This window comes from Palaemon carinicauda, chromosome 37, assembly GCF_036898095.1.
Source record: "Palaemon carinicauda isolate YSFRI2023 chromosome 37, ASM3689809v2, whole genome shotgun sequence".
In the NCBI taxonomy this organism is placed as follows: Eukaryota; Metazoa; Arthropoda; class Malacostraca; order Decapoda; family Palaemonidae; genus Palaemon; species Palaemon carinicauda.
Genome location: NC_090761.1, coordinates 16411618 through 16431831, shown reverse-complemented (window position 1 = coordinate 16431831; position 20214 = coordinate 16411618). Strand labels below are relative to the sequence as shown.

The window sequence follows — 20214 nt, the reverse complement described above, 5'->3', positions numbered from 1 at the left end:
CATTGACCATCTTCTCCATGATCTTACATAAACAAGATAATACAATTGGTCGATGGTTTGCAGCTAAAAACTTATCCTTACCGGGTTTTAAAGAGGCTGAAATAATGGCTAGTTCCCAAACACTTGGATAATTATGATTATGCCATATTCTGTTAATAATGCTTATAATAAACAACTTGGTATTAAGAGGTACATGATTAATCATTGCATATGGAATTCCATTAGGTCCAGGGGCTGTATATTACATGTAGCAAGTGCGGAATCAAATTCTCTTTCTCTAAAAGGACAATTGTATGATTCTTCCCTTCCTGTTGCAAAATTAAAAATTTTCTTTTCTTCAATACTCCTATACTGGTGACCAGGAGCTGCTTCACACATGCATGATACATTTGAAAAATTATCAGTCAGGGCACTGCTAACCTCAGTTGCTCTTGTCATATACTGGGGTGAATTTATCTGCTATCTTTTTGTACTTTCCTCCTCACAGAGGATGGTGATGTTCTACTGTTAATGGAGGAAACTAAAGACACCCAAGATTGGCGCCCAGCTTCTTTCATGGCGCGACGGAACTGTGCTCTACATTTCTTGTATACAATCAAATTCTCCTCCGTACGGCGTCTGCGCAATTGAGTTAAAGACTTATTTATGGCTCTGTGCGGGGCAATTAGTTCTAAAGACCACCAGGGGATTGGTCGTCGTTTCAATATCCCTGTCGTTTTGGGTATTGAATTGACTCCTGCTGTATGGAATGTTCCATCTGCATTCCCTTCAATTTTGCTTAGCTCATGAAATCTATCCCAGTCTGCCTTATCAAGATTCCATCGTGGATATCTCTGTAAAGCTGGACATCTGTTGGTGTTTATAATGATTGGTGCATGATCGCTAGTATGCCAATCATCTAATGTCCTACAATCAAAATCGAGAAGGCAATTTGAGTTTGTGATTGATGGGTCAATGCACAACAAGGTACCTGTCTGAACATGGAAGTGCGTGGGCTCTCCTGTACCAAGTAGTCCAACATTTTCATTTTCAACAATTGATGATATAATGTTACCCCTTGTGTTTGCAAAAACATCGCCCCATAAAGGATGTCTACTATTAAAATCCCCAACAAGAGAAAAGGTTGAGGGAGTTGTTGAATCACCTCTACTAAATCCTTATACATGATGTCATTAGGAGGCAAATAAAAAGAGCAAATTGAGTATTTTCTCCCTACATGAATTTGTACAATCACTGCCTGCAGAGGGGTACAAATAAGTAAAGATATTTGCAGAACATCTCGGCGAATGTATGCAAGACTTCCACCATGGCTCCCTGTTTGTTGATCATATGGTGTTCCCAACCTAACATACTCTCAAGAACATGGAGTATTAGCATCAAGCTTGCTCTCCTGTAGACATACAACTATAGGGGAGTGCCCATAAATCAGGAGCTCAAGTTCTTCATATTTGGCCCTTAAACCCTGACAATTCCATTGCAAAATGGAGAAGAAATCTTTGTACTATTTTCTGGAAGATATCTTGGATGAGGTCTTCCCATTGCCAGTTTTTTATTTAACATGACAAATTCGAAGATAATTTGTATTTTTCCTAACCATACAACCCTAGCTATTTACAAAGGGGGGGGGTATTACTTTTAGCGTAGCTGAAATGGCGAGCCATTAGAATTTAACGAGGGTGTATTACCCCCGCGCTAGTTAGCGGGGGGGTAGGGGAGTGGTAGCTAGCTACCCCTTCTCCCCCTCACACACAGGTGAATACTCACTTTCACTTAGAGGTAGGACTTGTCTTGGGGGACAGGGCTGGCAGGCAAATATGTGTAAATAGCTAAGGTTTGTATGGTTAGGAAAAATACAAATTATCTTCGAATTTGTCATTTGTTCCGTAACCGAAATACAAACCACGCTATTTACAAAGAGTGACTTATCCCTTAGGAAGGGTGGAAAGTCCCCAGCCATACTGGCTTTGGCTTTACCCGGGGACTCAGAATCCGAGTGAGTCGCACTCGAGAAAAGGAGTCCCTGCACCTCAAAAGTTCCTTGCTCCGCAAGGAACCATGTGGCCTATGTAAGCTTGTGTGTGAAGGAAGAAGTGTGACCCGTCCTAGGCAGTTGACCGGAGTTCCAGAAGGAACTCTGGGTTAGGACGTTCCCAATACCACCTCGTCAGGGTATGGGGGACGCGACAGTATTGACTCAATACTCGGAACACAAGGAAGCATGGTTTACCTGCAGAGGTTCGAGGTCAGCTTTGCAGAGACCAGGATGCTGCTTCCCCGTAGAGGGGATGATGAAGAAAGAAGTAAGGGCCAGACATACTTCTTTCGTTCATGCAGACTAAAACCTGATAACAATGCCCTCAACCTTCTGCTACCTGTCCAAAAAGGAGCCTGAGGTTAGACCAGCTGTTGTGTAGCCACCACAGAGCGATAGAAAACGTATCGAGACTCCTGTGGGTCACGCCCTGCAGGAAGCGGGCTGCGAAGGTCATCAGACGCTTCCAGACTCCAGCTTGTAGCACCTGCGTCACAGAGTAGTATTACTCGAAGGCGAGGGACGTTGCGATGTATCCAACATCGTGCTGTAGGGCGACGTGACGGGGGAGGGTCTGAAGACAGGTCGAGATGAATGTCCTTGAGTCCGGGCTGAAGAGGTATATTGGTGACTCTCCCCCCATGTCCTCCTTGTGTTCCCAAATCGGCTGCAACTGAGGACAAACTGCAGCTGTTCCCAGCGCTAACCTCTCGATTCCTTACTGGCAAGAAAGAGAAGGTCTTGGGACATCAGACACAGAATGGAGACTCGAAATCTTGAATGAATCGGACCGAAGGGCCGGGACTCTCAGATTCTGAGTCTAGCCAACAACTCAGGAGCGAGCCTGAATGTTGCCTTCCCCTCTTCCTTAGAAAGGGGGGAGTAGTAAGAGACCAAGAAGATTGCTTACACACTGGCCGTGGCCAGAGTGAGCAGAAGACCCAAGGCGGAATACAATTCGAGGCCTGTCGTAAAAGGGTCTTGAGAAGATCTCTTAAAGGACTAAAAGTCCGAGCCATGCTCCAAGTTGGAGGTCTTCCTCCGACTAGGGCAGGGACGATCGTAGCTTCGCATGAGCGAGGATAGATCCAGCGGGCAGGAAAAAGTTATTCCTTTAAGCCTGAAGGTCAGGGAAAGGCTGAGCGACAGGCTTCATTGCCGAGAGCGGAAAGGAGTTTCCTCCCGCCGAAAGGCAATAAGACCGTTATTGCTGGAGAAGAGGCCTCAAGGGAAGAGGTATATCTCCCACGGCACCAACCACCTTAGACTCTTCACTTTGCCTGGGAGACCCCTGTGGATGACTATCGCAGATGACGCGACCTCCGTACCGCGACTGTAGCGGGTTGTCTCTTCTAGAGGAGGAAGCGTAGTGTCTCCAGGCATGAAGCCGAAGCGACGCCCCGGTTCGGGAGAGATGTCGCAGTGTGGTTGCTTGAGTAGTCTGCGCCGTGGGAGAAGCTCTCCCGGGAGTTCCGTCAGGGGAAGCAGAGGGTCCAGAAACCGTTCTGCGCATAGTCCCAGTGGAGCTCTCCCATTGAAAGGTTGACAGACAACCTGGTCTTGTTGAGACCCATTGTCCGCAGACAAAAAGAAGGGAAGACGCAGGCGTTGAAGTTGTCCCACCATCACCGGAATGCATCTTGCCAGAGTCTCGGGGTCTGAGACTGGGGGGAAGACTAGCGGAAGCTTGAGGTTCCAAGCTGTCGCGATCAGGTCCCCCAGACCAGCACTTGCTGGTTACCCAAGGTCAAAGACCCCTAGGTACACTCTCTCTATGAGGCTCTGCTCGGATAGTCTGAGAGAAACATTCCCCTGCCTGGAATGAGAGAGCCGATGGTGGTATTGAGAGAATCTCAATCATCCCGGTATCTCTACTGCAAGATGTGAAGGTGTGAAAATGCGTCCCCTGCTGGTTAGTATGAAGTCGACGCGCAACGGGGCGACTTGGCAGGAGCTGTAGGATCTGAAGAGGAGCCAGACTAAGGCCCCTAAGCCTGCCTGAATGATGGAGAGGTATCCTTCAGGTCTTGACCATAGGCCTGGACCGGAACATGCCCCCCCCCCCCCCTTTCCTTTGACGAGTCCGAGAACCGCATCAAGAATGTGGGGAAAGGACGAGAATATCCAATACCATCAAGAGGCTCCATAGGTCAACACCCATTGCAGGTCTAATAGTTCCGCTGGTCCCATAGGGCCAGGGAGTCCGGTTAAACATTGCCTGAAGCCACCGGAACTTGGATCGCCCCACCTGGAACTTATCCTGAGGCGACCGTTCGGACTATAGACGGGTCAATGAGGAAAGAACTAGGAAACGTTCCAAGGTAGGGCTGAAAGCTCTGCTTGACTGAGAACAGGTACTGCGACTCTCCTCAGTCTTGCCACAGTCAACCGAAAGGAAGGCTCGGAGGATGTGGTAACAGAATCTGGCGTCCCCAGGTGGTCACCCATCCAAGTACCGACGTTGCTTAACCTCGCTGGACGGACGAGAAGCGGGGTTTCCAATGGGGTAAGGCGGTTGACTCAATATCATGGCCAGATACTCCAGATGTTGAGGCAGAGGAAGAGAAGGCTCCAAGCAAAATACCATGAGCCCACACTCATGGTAAGCATCCGGAAGCTTGTCCCGGCGCTGAAGAAGGTCGAAACCCGAGCCTACCGGAGTTGACCTGCCCTCCAAACAGCAGAGGAGGCAGAAGCCTGCACCTGAGCGGCCAAGGGGAAGGCAGGGAGAGTTCTCTGGGGAAACAAACCTGCTATGCCACGGCGGGATAGCCACACTGCATCATAAGCAGGAATACTTGCAGTCTAGGCTGAATTCGACGAGCACCCTGGAAGATGGATGGAATGGAAACTGAAAGTACCCGTCCTTCCGATCCAGGGTTTAAGGAGTCCTGTCGCCTCGTTACCAGTCTGATCGATTCTGCTGGTCTACGCTGGCCGAAGTTTGTTCGACAAACTTGATCAGGGCTGAGAGGTCGACTATGGACATCCCCTCTCAGATCCTTCCTTACAAGAAAGGATCGACTGAGGAGGCCGGGGGTGAAGCCGTCGATGATCCTAAGGAAGACCTTCGCCTAAGGTATGAATCATTCTGCCCAACTGGGCAACTCTGCTGACGCTATGGCATAGAGGTTCAGAGACACTGAATTCGCTGACAGAGACGGCAGGCGCGATATCCTTGGCTACTCACAGAGATTGTGCGGGAATGGGCATCGGGAAGCTGTCATTCGGATGAGTAACCTTAAGCATCCTCCCAGCGAAAAAACCTGCAATCCTAGAGTTCGTGAACTCCTTTTAGGACTATGCCCCCCCGGGGGAGTCTCCCGTGCCATCTGTTCCTGACAGGAGGAAACTGCAATTGGACACCTTGTCCCAGTTGTCGTAGCCGATAACTTAGGCCGACGTGGTTGAAAGAAAAGGGCGCTGGAGCCCTGCAGAGTCTGGAAGAAAGCGCCTTGGAGGAGTGAAACCGGAAGTCGATTTACTCCGCACAGCAGCTGTCTAAGTCTCTGTCCTTGGGCACAAACAAACTCTTCTCAAGGATGGAAGGGTGTCTGAGGTCGTCGACCTCTACAGATGAGACACCCGAAGGAAGCCCTCAGTCAGCGCGTCCAGATGGTACAACATCGAGCTTGTCCGCAAGTTAGATACTTAACGACGAAAGGCCAAGGTGCCTGAGCTCGAGAGGGGGAAAGTACCCTTGATCTTCCTATAACTTCCTTGAACCAAACCTCGGGCCGTAACCGAGGAGGGAAAGAACCTGGTAAGCTCCCAGAGGAAGAGGTAAGAAGTCACCCCTTGTCCGATGGAGAAATCTCGAACGGAAAGCCCCCCCGCCAAAAATCCTTCCAGGGAATGACGGGGAAGGGCTAACCCACGTTCAGGAATAGAGGAGTGTTGCTCAGATCTCCCTTAGTTTCTCCTATTCTTGCAAGTGCCATGCTCTGTGTTTACGGGGTGAGGCAGTGTTCTCGAAATACGCTCCAGAAGAACTCGCCAGGCTGGTCATGCTGCGAAAACCCCATTGGGAATCGTGGTCGCAATTGCCCTGGAGCTCACGCGACGGGAATTCCTGGTGGTCGGCGAGCGTTAACCCATAGACGAGCAATGGATACTGCAAGAAATAAGCCGACATTTGTGCGAAGAACACTGTAGGTTCGCGCGACGGAGCGATGGAAAAAACCGTTGGTTCGCGCGTGGGCGAACATTGGAGAGCATGAGCGTAGACGTGCAGGCACGTGGGTGTGTGGGCGCGCAGACGAGCGGTCGCGCGGTTGCACGGGCGAGCGGTCGCGCGGGTGCACGGATGAGCGGTCGCGCAGGCGAGCGGTCGTGAGGGTGGGCAGGTGGATGAGAGTGAGTCCGAGGCGGCGAACGCAAGCGTTAGCGCGATGGCGAGGAAACGCGCTGCCGCGTGGGCGAGGAGGACCGCTGGCGATATGGATCAACAAGCGATCGATGGTGAGCTGGTGAGCGCTAACGCGCAGGTTGGCGATGGCGCGTTGTGTTATGCCGACGCGATGGTCGAGCAGTATGCGCAGGTGAGCGATCGTGCGTTGGCGAGCAGTATGCGAAGGTGAGCGATCGCGAGCAGTGATCAGCATGCGCCGGGTCGCGCGATGGTGATCAGTATGCGCAGGGTCGCGTGATGGTGATCAGCATGCCAGGGTCGTGCGATGGCGATCAGCATGCGCAGGTTGGCGGTCGAGCGATGGCGAACAGCATCTGCAGGTGGGCGATCGCGTGATGGCGAACAGCATACGCAGTTGAGGGTCGCGCGATGGTGATCAGCATGTGCAGGGTTGAGCGATGGTGATCAGCATTCGCAGGTGTGCGGTCGCGCGATGGCGATCAGCATCCGCAGTTGAGGGTCGTGCGATGGCGATCAGCATCCGCAGTTGAGGGTCGCGCGATGGCGATCAGCATCCGCAGGTGAGGGTCGAGCGATGGCGATCAGCATCCGCAGTTGAGGGTCGCGCGATGGCGATCAGCATCCGCAGTTGAGGGTCGCGCGATGGCGATCAGCATCCGCAGTTGAGGGTCGCGCGATGGCGATCAGCATCCGCAGTTGAGGGTCGCGCGATGGCGATCAGCATCCGCAGTTGAGGGTCGCGCGATGGCGATCAGCATCCGCAGTTGAGGGTCGCGCGATGGCGATCAGCATCCGCAGTTGAGAGTCGCGCGATGGCGATCAGCATCCGCAGTTGAGGGTCGCGCGATGGCGATCAGCATGCACAGGTGAGCTAGTAGCTGGCGAACCATGTTCCTTCAGAAGTGTTGGAGAACGTTGGCGTGCCGGCTGTAACACACGTGGGCGATCCGGAGATCGCTGGCGAGCTGATGATCGCTGGCAGGCTGATGATCGCTGACGAGCTGATGATCGCTGGCGAGCTGATGATCGCTGGCGAGCTGATGATCGCTGACGAGAAGAAGGCTACGCATGGAAGCCTGCGCAAAGAAGAAGAGTCCTTGACCCTGACCTGAACCGAAGTTCTAGATCGCGAGGGCGAACGTTGGCGCACAGGGCGCGTAACAGGAACCAACAGGAACCGCAGGGAAGATCATCTTGAAAGCGCTGACGAACAGGAGAGCGCTGATGAGCAGAAGGGCGCGCAGGGAAACCCTGACACGCAAGGGAAGAACCCCCGTGGGGGCAACCCTTTGCCCCGAAGGGATCGTTGTCCGCCGGGAGACTGATGTCCGTCGGAGGATCGCTGTCCGTCAGGAAGACCGTTGTCCGTCGGGAAGACCGTTGCCCGTCGGAAGACGAGATCAGACTGCTGTCCATCTGCACCAAGGCGGAAGATCGAGAAAAAGGAGTTGTAGGCGGCAAACGGAGATCCAAAAAGGCGCCTCAAGCACCCTTATAGGGAGATGAGAGGCCCTTACAACGAGGCGGACGGTGGGCCTTACGGCGAGGGAGGCCAACAGCAACAGCAACAGAAGAAACCTCCGAAGAGGAGTCTCTATGAGTGTACTCTCTCGCGAACGAAAGAGAAACACTTCGTGGAAGAGACTGGTCAGCCAGTGACCTAAAAGGAGCAATCCTCCGAAGAGGAGCTCCTGCAGTTGCCCAGCCCCTTGAGCGAAACTGCAGGTGCGACCGCTCAGCACCAAGAGCATAGTCGCACGAAAAAAAAGCAAGAGAAGAACCCCCAAAAGGGAAAAACTCAAGCCTGGACAGGAAAAACTTCCCTCGGAAGGAAAGTTATCCGCCCAAGGAGGCAAGGCTCCTGAGTGTTCTAAAATGAACTGGAGAGCTGTCCGTCGTCACGGGAGTACTACCAGTAGAAGGAGACACGCCCCTGACGAAAATACAAGGGGGGAGGCAGCAACAGCCGAATCCCCAGGACTCAACCAGACAGCTCACACTGTTGCTATATTACAGAAACGAACTAGATCGGTAACTGTAAAAAAATAAAACAAATAATATTAGTACACATTCATTCCCCCGGGAAGGCTCCGAAGAGGAATCCCGAGGGAAAGGAACAAGAATTACACAACAGGCACGTGCCCTCACAACCACTTACACTCGCGGAAGGAGAGCTGTAACCAAAACAGAATTATAACAATTATAATTATGTAACTATGTAATTATGTAATTTAAAAATGAATGAACACTAAAGAAAGAACGAAAACCCCGAAAGGAATCGTTCTACAAGCTGAAAAACAAAAAACAACTACAATTAGATTCATAACTAATTAAGACAAACGTACGGCGTAGCAACCCCCCACACGGAAAGGAAGCTAGGCTACAAGGGCGTAGTAACACGTAGTAAAAGGGTGAACGACCTCAAGAGAGAGAGAGAGAGAAAGACATAAGTCAAACTCGATAGCCACCCATAAAAATACGCCGTGGTGGCCTAACTGCCGAGGCCTCCACGTAGATATCGTACACTACACACACACACATCTGAAAAGGAAACTTACTTATTTCTATACTCAAATATATATACAAACATGAAAACATGTTTACATATATATTGAGTAAAAGAAAAGTAAGCGATTAAGTAAAGACAAAACAGACAATGGCTGCCAAGCGAGGACCAAGACAGAGACGTCTGTCACAGTCCGAGCCAAAAGTGAAAGTGGGTATTCACCTGTGTGTGAGGGGGAGGAGGGGTAGCTAGCTACCACTCCCCTACCCCCCGCTAACTAGCGCGGGGGTAATACACCCTCGTTAAATTCTAATGGCTCGCCATTTCAGCTACGCTAAAAGTAATACCCCCCCCCCCTTTGTAAATAGCATGGTTTGTATTTCGGTTACGGAACAAAATATTTTTTGTGGGCTTCTAAAGTGTGGGTCTTGATATGTTAGGTTTTACATTAACCTTTTCAATGTTCTTTTTAACTAATTCTTGAGGGGGATGGTGGACCTCGACTTGAATTTTTGATTGATTTAAGAAGTTTTCCTGTTGATCTTAAATATCAACAGACTGAACATCATATCTATTTGAGGTCATAACTTTGGTATTTTTAATGGATGGGGGTGAGAGAGATGGAGGTCTCTCTCTTTTCCTATTAACAGGTGGTGATTTATCAGGTTTTGGTGCTTTCCCCACTACAGGTGCACCTGATAACTCAGTTTTAAACATTTAAACTTACCCGCTTGTTACATAATAAAGGGATTTTGACAAAGGAAAAATCTATATCTGGGGAGATACCTGTGATGCAAGGTGAAAAGAGTCCTTCTTTACACTTTTCTGATATAAATACTTCCAAATATACCAGAGAAATTAAAATATAGAATGCAGAGGTTACTACCCTCGCGCGAACACCCTGTGGGCGTCGTTTATAAAGCAGGGGCGTGTGAAAACCACTATTCACAGGCTGTCTCCCATTTAGGTAATTCCTTCATCAAAGGGGAGGGCCGTAACAAGAGGCCCTATCTACTTTACCTGGACTATCCTACCGTCGCCCGACGCCAGCGCCACCTAGACTACATCCTTCTGCAAGAACTATGGCTTGGAAAGGAGAAAGGGTGGGTCAACGTAAGGGAAGGGTTTCACCGGGCGTCACAGGTATCTCCCCAGAAATAGATTTTTCCTTTGTCAAAATCCCTTTTCTGGGTCGACCTGTGACACCCAGTGAAAATGTACCAGAGAATGCCTTCCAAGCCCAAAAACAGTATCAAATAAAAGGGATAAAGTCAAACACCATGTACCAAGGACAAAATACTATATTAAGGTAGTCAAACTAAAAATAAAACACATTAGCTCAAACAGGAATCCCAAAGATGGAGTAACAAAAAAAGAGAAACAAGGAATCATCCCTTGAATCAATCACAACACAAAATCAATCCTTACATGGCTAAAGAACATTAACATGAAATAAAATAAGGCAAGGTTAATCATACTAACAGGTAATAACCAGGGTAAAAAGAAATGGTAACATAATTCTAGGGCTAAACGACCCACCCATGAGAGCGGCGAAGTGGCAGGAGTGGCAGGCAGGAGGGAGAAGGAGAGAGATGGATGAAAAGGAAGAATGGAGAGATTATTGGGGGAGATAAGACTCCCAACTGCAACTGTGGGGAATTTGAGGGCCTGTAGGTTCTTTAAATAGTGCCGTCTGAAAACCATAGGAGATTTCTAACCTGTATACTTCTTCAGGTCATCAAACTTCATATTCTGAAAATAATTGATGGAGGTTGCTACCGAACGGATATCATGAGCATGAGGAAATGACTCTGGGTTAGCCTCCTTAATAAAGTAAAGGATTTATTGCCTGATGCCTTGAATGGAAATAGTACCTCCCTGTTCTCTGAGAAACAAGGGTCCAGACGAGCAGTTGGCGGTCCTGGCCAAGAAAGCCTTTAGTGTAGTGACGGGACACAGAGAAGTATCCTGGGGAAGAGGAATAATCTTCCAAGGGGACCACCTATTTTGTGGGTCCTCGTTTTTAGCTAGGAAAGCCCTGTCTGAGGAAAGTAGAACTTCGCCTGACGGGAGGAAATCCATATTTTCGGAATTACGTGAAAGAGCTGCTAATTCTGAGATTCTAGCACCCTAAGCCAAAGCCGTTAAAAATAAGGTCTTCCTAAGAAGAGTGATGTAGGGGCAGGATTCGTTATCCGTGTCTGGAGCTAGTTTTAATACGTCGTTCAGAGACCAAGAGACCTTTTGTGGTCGTACCGAAGGTCTGAGCCTAGCGCATGCCTTCGGAATAGATGAAAAATAGGAATCCGACAGATCAATATTGAAACCCACGAGGAAGATCTTCTTTAGAGCCGACTTAACCGTGGTTATCGTGCTAGCTGCCAGTCCCTTGTCAAACAAGGACTTAAATAATGAGATGGCCAAATTAGAGGTCATGCGAGAATGATCTGAATTTTTTAGGAAACCTGCTAACTTCTTCACGGCCGAATCATATTGTCTAATTGTGGAATCCCTTTTGTCTGATTCTATGAAGAGGACATTTTCCGGGTCAATGTTTGCATCCCTGCGGGCTGCAAACTTCATGAAATCCACAAAGTTAGGGTTTTGGCTATTCTTGAGGAATCTGACACAGTCTGAGTTTGGACTAAAGCCACTGCTCCCCGGAAGGAGCATAGTTTGTGCAGGACTTTCATCAGAAGATTCACCGGACTTTCATCAGAAGATTCACCGGAGGAAAAAGGTAAATCTTCTTCCAATGGTTCCAATCCAGGATTAACGCGTCCATGTCGTATGCCTGAGGGTCCAGGTTTGGGGTCACATAACAAGGGAGTTTGTAGTTCAGTTGTGTCGCGAATATATCCACCTGGAGGCCGGGAACCAGCCTGGAAATCCACCGGAAAGAATTCACGTCCAGAGACCATTCAGACTCCAGTGGACTTGTCCTGGATAGTGAGTCCGCAATCACGTTCTGGACTCCTGCAAGGCGAGTCGCAGACAGGAACCAGTTCTTTTCTGCTGCTAAGGTGAAAATTGAGACCAAGACTTGGTTGAGATTGGGAGATTTTGATCCACTTCTGTTTATGCAGTGCACTACTGCTGTGCTGTCTGAGATTATCCTGATGTGGGTGGACCGTGGAGGGGATAGCCTCTTCAGGGTCAAGAACACTGCCATAGCTTCTAGCACATTGATGTGGAAGTGTCTCATGACGGGTGACCAGGAGCCCTGGAACACCTGTTGGTTGTAATATCGCCCCCAGCCGCTGAGAGACGCGTCTGTATGGATCGTCACTTGAGGAGGAGGGAATTGCAGAGGAACTGACTTGGAAAGGTTCTCTGGTTTGGACCAAGGCCGAAGTCTCTCTTTCAGGATTGAGGGAACCGACGAGATTTTGTCTCGTAAATGTATAGTAGCCCTCTTTCTCCAAACCCGGTTGATGTCCTTGAGTTTGGCTTTCAAAAAGAGGTCTGTCACTGATGCAAACTGAAGTAAGCCGAGGATTCTTTCCAAGGCTCTTCTGGACACCTGTTTGTGCTTGAGAAAGTTTTTTGTCTTTGCCGCTATCTCCCTGACTTTCTTGGAAGGAAGAGAGATCTTGTGATTTTTGAGGTCCCATTGGATGCCTAACCATTCAAAACGATTTGATGGTTGTAGACGAGATTTTTGCAAATTGACCTTGAAGCCTAGCTGGCTGAGGACTTGGATCACTTTGGCTGTAGCTTTGTTGCATTCTGAGATAGACTTCTCCCAGATTAGCCAATCGTCCAGATAGGCAACTACTTTGATCCCTTGGTTCCTGAGTTGTTCGAGCACTGTCTCCCCCAGTTTTGTAAATATCGTGGGGGCTATGCTGAGACCGAAGGGCATGACTCTGAATGCGAAGGCCTTCCTGCCTAGGTGGAATCCGAGGTAGGGGGAGAAGTTTCGAGCTACAGGTACGTGATAATAGTTGTCTGTAAGATCGATAGAGGTGGTGACGGCCCCACGGAGAAGTAAGGTCCGTACCTGCGAGACAGTCAACATACGGAACTTGTCGCATAGAATGTAAGAATTTAGTTTCGACAAGTCCAGGACCACTCTTAACGCCGTCAAATTCTTCTTGGGGACTGTGAACAGTCGTCCTTGGAATTTCAGTGACCGTACCCTCTTTATGGCCTTCTTTTTGAGTAATTCTTTGGTGTATTCTTCCAATATCGGAGTCGGTTTCTGGAAGAAGGTCACTGCTGGAGGTGGAGAACCTTGTGACCATTTCCAACCTAGGCCTTTGGACACTATGCTGTGGGCCCGAGGACTGAAGGTCCAATGGTCCTGGAAGTGGTATAGTCTCCCTCCTACCTGATTCCTTTCATTGAGAGGGGGTGAATTTAGACCCTTGTCCTCCACGAGGACCCCTGGTTCTTGGTCCGCCTTGGTGGCGAAACTGACCTCTACCCCTGTTGCCGCCTCTAAGGTATCCTCGAAAGGTATTAGAGGATTCGTAAACTGGATTGTAGGCTGGGGAGGTCATCCAAGGAGCCATGGGGGTAGGGTGGTTACCCTGGGGAGCAGGAAGGTAGACCACCTGTGGTGGAGGGGTAGAATGCGGAGTAGTCGTCTTAGAAGTAGAAGGAGTTGACGAGTCAGGGCCTTGATGGAACTGGCCACGACTGGTCATGTATGGGGTGAAGCGTTGTCTCTTTTTGAAAAAGGACTGCTTCCCTGAGTCTACCTTCCTCTTAGTCGAAAGGCCCCATCTCACTTGCAAGCTCTGGTTAGCTCTAGCCGCGTCTTGCAAGACCTTGTCTACTTCCTCCTGTGGAAACAGGTTCTTGCCCCAACAGGAGGAGGCTATGAGCTTATTCGGTTCATGCCTAATGGAAGCTTCCGCCAGAACATACTTCCTGCAGTTTATCCTGGATGTCCAGAAATCGTGCAGGTCGAACTGGAACGTCTGGAGGTTGTTCTTAGCAAACACCCGGAATAGAGACTCCTCCGGGTATAGGGAGACTAATATTTCTGCTGAGACCATGGTGTGAACCGACCTAGCGAGTCTGTTCCAATCGTCAAGCTCTGACTTGATAAGGCGATCCGGTAGCCTGGGAAGCTTCTCAGAGAAGAGAGATGAGACGCAGTCCGGGTCGAGCTTATTCACTGAAAAAGTATCCGAAGCATCCCTCCAAAGGGCGGAAGAGCCCGGAAGAAGCACCGAGGTGGAGTCCGTTTCCTTGAGGACAGGAACAGGGGAGCCTTCCTTGGCCGATTGGATGGTCAACCTGGCCACTTTATCCGTAAGAGGAATCGGAACGGATTGGGGTGTGGTAAAGATAGTATAGGGCCCTTTAGGTTGGGTCCGTTTAGAGTTGACGCAACCCCAGTCAGCCAGAGTCCTAGCCCACACGGCTTAGGCCTGCTCCTTAGGGAAGATGACAGTCTCCTTAGGGACTTTATCCATCCTAACAAGAGCATGTTCCTTCAGCCGGGCGAAACCATTGAAGGGGAACTGGAGCCCCGGAGGGAAAAATTCAAGATCATCTAGAGGGCGGGTCCCGAATCCCTCTAGGGTTAGAGTACCATCGATGTAGGGTGCATGGAGAGCGAACCTCCATGGGTTGTTCTTTTCGAAAGTTGGCAACTTAGAAGGATCCGGTGCTACCGGGGCCGCAGCCTGGTTCCCCACGCGAAGTATATTGGCTACCATATCCTTCAATTGCGACATTGCCCCCGATTGCTGCATCTGAGTCCTCGCTAAACCTTCCATCATCTCCGTCCACAGTGGTACCGAGGGACTGATCTCTGACAAAGCCTTAGTCTTAGTGGACTTTCCTTTCTTGGGAGGATGAGGCCTGGATCCCATAGGGATGTCGGGAGTAGTGGAGGGTCCTGGGACCGGAGATATAGCGACTGGCACAGCTGAAGTACGAGACCTAGGTTTGTAATTGTGTAGGGGCTTCACCTTGGGTCGTATAGATAGAGAGGGATCCAAAGTAGAAGCCTGAGGTTTATCAAAGCCACGGAAAGAAGCAGGAGATACAGAGGGTGAGAGAAAAGGGTCTGCCAACTCCGTACTACTTACCTGCTCATCCATGGGCTCGATGCCAATATTCAGATCGGCGACGTCTCCTGAGAGTAGATTCTCGTCCTGGGGGATAGTCGCTCTGATGGATTCCATGATAGGTTCCGCTAAGATAGAGGGAACCGCCGCAGAGGAGGAGCCCGGAAAGAGACGGGAGCCCATGTCATCATCAAGGAGGTAGGGGGATCCAGAAGGAGCATTACGGCCAAAGCCTGAGACCCAGGCCCGGAGGCTCGTTCTGGCGGTCCGGAGAAGCTCCTCGTCGACCTGGAAGAGATGAGAATATTATAAAGATTGACGGAAAGAATCCCCGATAGTACCAAATATCAGTAATACAGAAAGAATGACAGTCATAAAATATGTTATCAACATAACAACTAATATTGAAAATACTCACATCGTCATTCCACAGGATTGACGTAAGGTCATAACACAGCGTGCATGCCTCCGGGAACCACACCATGTAAGGGGACTGGCCCGGCTCACGGACGAAGGGGATGGCGCAATGCGCGTGAGACCGGCAGACATCATGGCCTACCGGATCACTAAAGGAGGCGGCACATCGCACTTTCTGTAATAAAAAGAAGACATAAGTCCGTCTGTTCTCGAAAACTCTGAGATAACAACACAGGTTATAAAGAGTCTGAGAGTAAAATAAAATCTACGGTTCGTCTGAAAGGGGGCCGAAGTCCCGTGTAATACTACAATAATTAATCGAGTGATCCACTCCGTAGTGAGGCGGAGCAAACTATAAAAAGTGTGAGCCGGAGATCGCAGTAATTACACAAGAACAGTAACTAGTAATTGGAAGGTCGGTATGCCGGAGACCCGATGGTAGGTCCTTGACTAAATAAATACCCCCATTATATTATATAAACAAGTAGAATGATCTACGAAATACTCTGAAGGAGACCTCCCGGAGGAGGGGGGAGAATAAGTTGTGTGGGGAGGGTCGAAACCGGAGTTAAATAGCAAACGGAGGGAACGTGTTCCCCCTCACGGTATGGCGTAGTAGTAAAGGAGTTTGGACCAATTCCCGAGGCCGTAGTGGGGAGCGGATGGAACTAGGGGAATTAATAACGACTCCGGGCCATCCGAATAACTCACACACGACAGGACCTATCAAAACACTAACCCCAAAATACACTAAAAGTAACCAAAAAATAAACATGTAAAATAAACACAAACCGTAATTCCCGCAGGGGGAAGAGAGAGAGAGAGAGAGAACCCGTGATTGAATGAACAGAAAACGGGCTTCCCACCTCTCGTACTAGGTAAAACTAACATAAAAGAGAGAGAGAGGGAGACACGTGACCATATGCACAGAAAACGGGAACTCCCTCTCTCTCTCTCTCGTGGTTACCAAAACAAAACAATAAAACGAACCTTAACTCACATTCCAAATACAGGTCCATGACCAACAAAAAATAATAAAAAGAGGCGAACGAAGAATAGTGGGGGAAAAAAAAAAAAAAAAAAAAAAACGTAAAATTTTGACGAAAATATGATACCGCCAATCGGAACAACTTATCTATAACAAAGCCTCGATCGCTATTCTTGGTTCGCCAGGATACGGACTCGTAAGCGCTAAAAAGTACCAAGACTGGAAATATAACCGGTTCAAAATATCATAATATAAATGGCATAAGGCCTGAAATTAAAAGGATAATGAACCTAAGATGACAAGAGTACCAACGGGCAAAACAAGAAAACACCAAACTGTACAAGAACAATGGCCACCATTATCCTGGAAGGCCAAAACTGTACTCACTAAAAAACACTCAAATGAATAAATATAACACTAGCCCGGTACTAACAAACCTGTCAAAACAATCTATGGTACTTAACATTGGTGCAGGAGTAAGAAGAGCCTCGGTCATGATGAAATTACACGAAAAAAGCTAAAAATCCAAGCGGCACTCAACAAACAAACGGCGCTTACGAAGTCCAACAGAAGGATGTAGTCTAGGTGGCGCTGGCGTCGGGCGACGGTAGGATAGTCCAGGTAAAGTAGATAGGGCCTCTGTTACGGCCCTCCCCTTTGATGAAGGAATTACCTAAATGGGAGACAGCCTGTGAATAGTGGTTTTCACACGCCCCTGTTTTATAAACGACACCCACAGGGTGTTCGCGCGAGGGTAGTAACCTCTGCATTCCATACTTTAATTTCTCTGGTATATTTGGAAGTACTGTATTTATATCAGAAAAGTGTAAAGAAGGACTCTTTTCACCGGGCGTCACAGGTCGACCCAGAAATAGCTTTATGCTTCTGTCCAGCAGAAATTCAAAACTCGCAGCAATTGCAGAGATATGCCAGGTATACACTAGCGCCACCACGGAGCTAGGTCGAACTATCCCTCCTAGTATCAGATTTCCTTCTGTCGCCATACTGGCTACATAGAAATGGAATTTACTCGTGTTTAATCTGGATTTTAGCTGTACCTTGGTGAAGTACTCTTGTTAAGAGGTTGAGCATTCACTTATTGGGTGTTTGTTTTATATTCTAGCGCTATGTTATAGCGTAAAAAGTAGGACTGGAAATTTTTCAACCTATTTTTTAACTAACGAAAGCATATGGCGATAGGTAAACATCTCGCCTCATCGATGACGTCACAGTCATTTGACATAAGCTTGAGTATGACTGGCATTTTCTTTCTTTTTCTACAAAGAATGATAAGTAAATACTATCTTATAAAATATTTATAGCGTTCATGTTTATTTACGCTACGCAGTCATCAGTCTATCGTTACAGTAATACTCTTTGTATCAATATTTATGAAAAGTACATTTTTCTTTAAAAACTAAGTTTTTAAATTATATTAGATAAAAGGAATATGTCATTTTCCAATTATATTGGTCCTTTTAGTATTTTTTCATTAATTAATCTGTTTACAAAGATTAAAGAGAATTAGCATTCAGTTAATTTTTATACAATGTAGTATTCATGACAATCGATATAGTCTCACAATTCTTTGGATTGTTGTTTACTTGTTCGTTTTTGGAATACAAAATTTATTCGTATAATATTTATAAATGTTCCAATTGTTAAATGTAACTATTCGTCTTTTATTGGAACCCCTTAATATTAATTGTTGCATTCCCATTCAAGCCCTTGACAGAATAGTAAGTTCTCCCTCTAAGGGCCCGTATACTTTTGGTTTTATACCAAAGAGTCAAAAATGCAAATTTTTGGTGCTAAATTAGTGCAGTGAATTTTATTCAATACAGTGGAGGGTGCTTCTGTTCGGACCTGTCATTATCCTAGCCTTAGACCTCTTTCAAGCTCCCGAACCCATGGGAGAAGTTAAGTCGAGCGGCAAAGTGAAGCGAGAGGCTTAGCCTGGCGCTTACCGTCATATAAGACCCGAGCAGAAGTCCCCTCGAGCGTTTTCTGTTGACGATCTCCAGAACGCTCGCCCTCGCCGTAGGTAAGGCGAGGTAAAAGTGTTTTCTGACTTTAACCGATATCACGCATCAGGCACGAAGCTGAAAACAAAATTAAAATCATTCTTGACAGGTAATGAGCATTTAATGTTCTTACCTCTTAAAAAGAGCTGAACTTGATGGCGTGTGCCAAGCAGCTGAGCATGATGGCGCTCGCCAGGTGGCTTAGCATGGCGCCTCGTGCCAAGCTGAGTGTGACAACAACAGAGCGTTGGTCATCTAGCTTTCACTAGACGCGATCGGCATAGCTCCGAGCGTCTGAATCGCAAGTGTTATTCTTCTGAAAGTCACGTGGCGCCGAGCGTCAAGAGCTTGCATTACATAAAGTAGAACTTGATGTCTACATGACCATGAGCGTCTAGCGTTGGAACTTTGTTACGCCAGGCGCTATATTAAGAAATAAATATTAACTAAAAAGATATGTTCTCAGACCAAGGCCTGCTTGAACTAATTCTTGGGTGGGTGAGCTAGAATTAAACCTCTTAAGCATTGAGGCAGAATTCAGAACCTTAAGGAGTTGACTCCTAGGAAACAAGACATCTCTACCAAGGTTAGAGACTTGTAGGAGGAAGGGAGTGACTTTCAGAAACTCATGAGAGTTTTCTGAAGAGTTTCCATTTTATTTTTGTACCTGCTGCTCCTCGTTCTGCCTTCAGAGTTTTTCGCTAAGGAAGACGGCAAAGGAGTCTCTGTTTATTATTTTATTATTATTACTAGCCAAGCTACAACCCTAGTTGGAAAAGCAATATGCTATAAGCCTAAGGGCTCCAATAAGGAAAGATGGCTCAGTAAGGAGAAGAAATAAGGAAATAAATAAATGATGAGAATAAATTAACATTAAATCATTCTGAGAAAAATAACAAAGTCAAAAGACAGTGCTGATAGAGCAGTGCTTTAGCGCGTCCTCAGTGCAGCATAAAGAACCTAACCGCAGATGTTGGTGCAGCAACACGTTCAGGTGCAACAGCAGGAAGTGCATTAGGGCTTTTGTAAGAGAAGGCAGTCCCCCCTTTTTTCCTGTATACAGCCTGTCAGGATGTCAGAAGTTGGCAAAGCTTTATTTCAGACTGATAAGGATCTTGTTCCTGAGTCTGGTGTTACAATACAGGCACCGCCGCTTCCACCAGACTGTTTTCCTTCTGCTGAAATGCGGAGTGTGATGTAAGCGATGAGGAAGGCGAGTTCGCGATCAAAGTTTTCTACACCGGTGTCACCTAATGTTGATCCTAGTTTGACTATGCTGCTGGCATGAAGCAATGGCTCTTATCTTTTATGCAGTCTTATCAGCCTGCTGTTAGCAAAGCGTTGGTTTGTCATGATTCTTTTCAGGACCCGTTGTCGCACAGGCGGCCTACCAACAAGCTAATTTTGAACAGCGTGATAAGGCTTCTATATCCCATTGAGTGTCTTCTCTTGATACCAGACATCAAACGGCCAAGCGTGTCATAGAGTGTTTACCTTCCAAGTGCGGCGACGATCCCTAGGCAGCTAAGCGCGACATTGGGCGTCAAGCTGAACGTGACATCGAGCAACAAGCTCATGACGTCGAACGTCAAACAAACCGTGACGTCCAACGTCAGTCACATACTGTTCAAGCTACGTCCAGAGGACAAAACCTCTCTATGGAGACTCATAAGACTTTGCTTGCAGCAGTAAAAAAGGTCCACTGGATGATCTCTTTAGATCTCCAGGATGCTTACTTCTACTTCCTCATCCATCCGAACTTCAAACTACCGGAAGGTTCGTGTATGGGAGGAAGTTGTCCAGTTTTGAGTTCTTTGTTTCGGGCTAAGCACCACCTCTCACATAG

General features: G+C 47.9%; 1 protein-coding gene across 5 annotated transcripts in view; it reads right to left on the bottom strand.

Annotated features, from left to right (window-relative positions):
• Nucleotides 1-20214, bottom strand: part of LOC137629464 (uncharacterized) — a 190343-nt gene that overhangs the window by 16754 nt on the left and 153375 nt on the right. The window contains exons 1-2 of one of the 5 annotated variants that reach the window (XM_068360772.1): nucleotides 15358-15525; nucleotides 14961-15227 (exon numbers count right to left, since the gene is read on the bottom strand). The exons of the other annotated variants lie outside the window; for them this stretch is intronic. Of the exons in view, the coding sequence (XP_068216873.1) occupies nucleotides 14961-15227; nucleotides 15358-15423 (333 nt within the window). The 5' untranslated portion in view covers nucleotides 15424-15525. Of the gene's footprint in view, nucleotides 1-14960; nucleotides 15228-15357; nucleotides 15526-20214 lie in introns of those variants that run through there. 5 annotated transcript variants of the gene reach the window in all.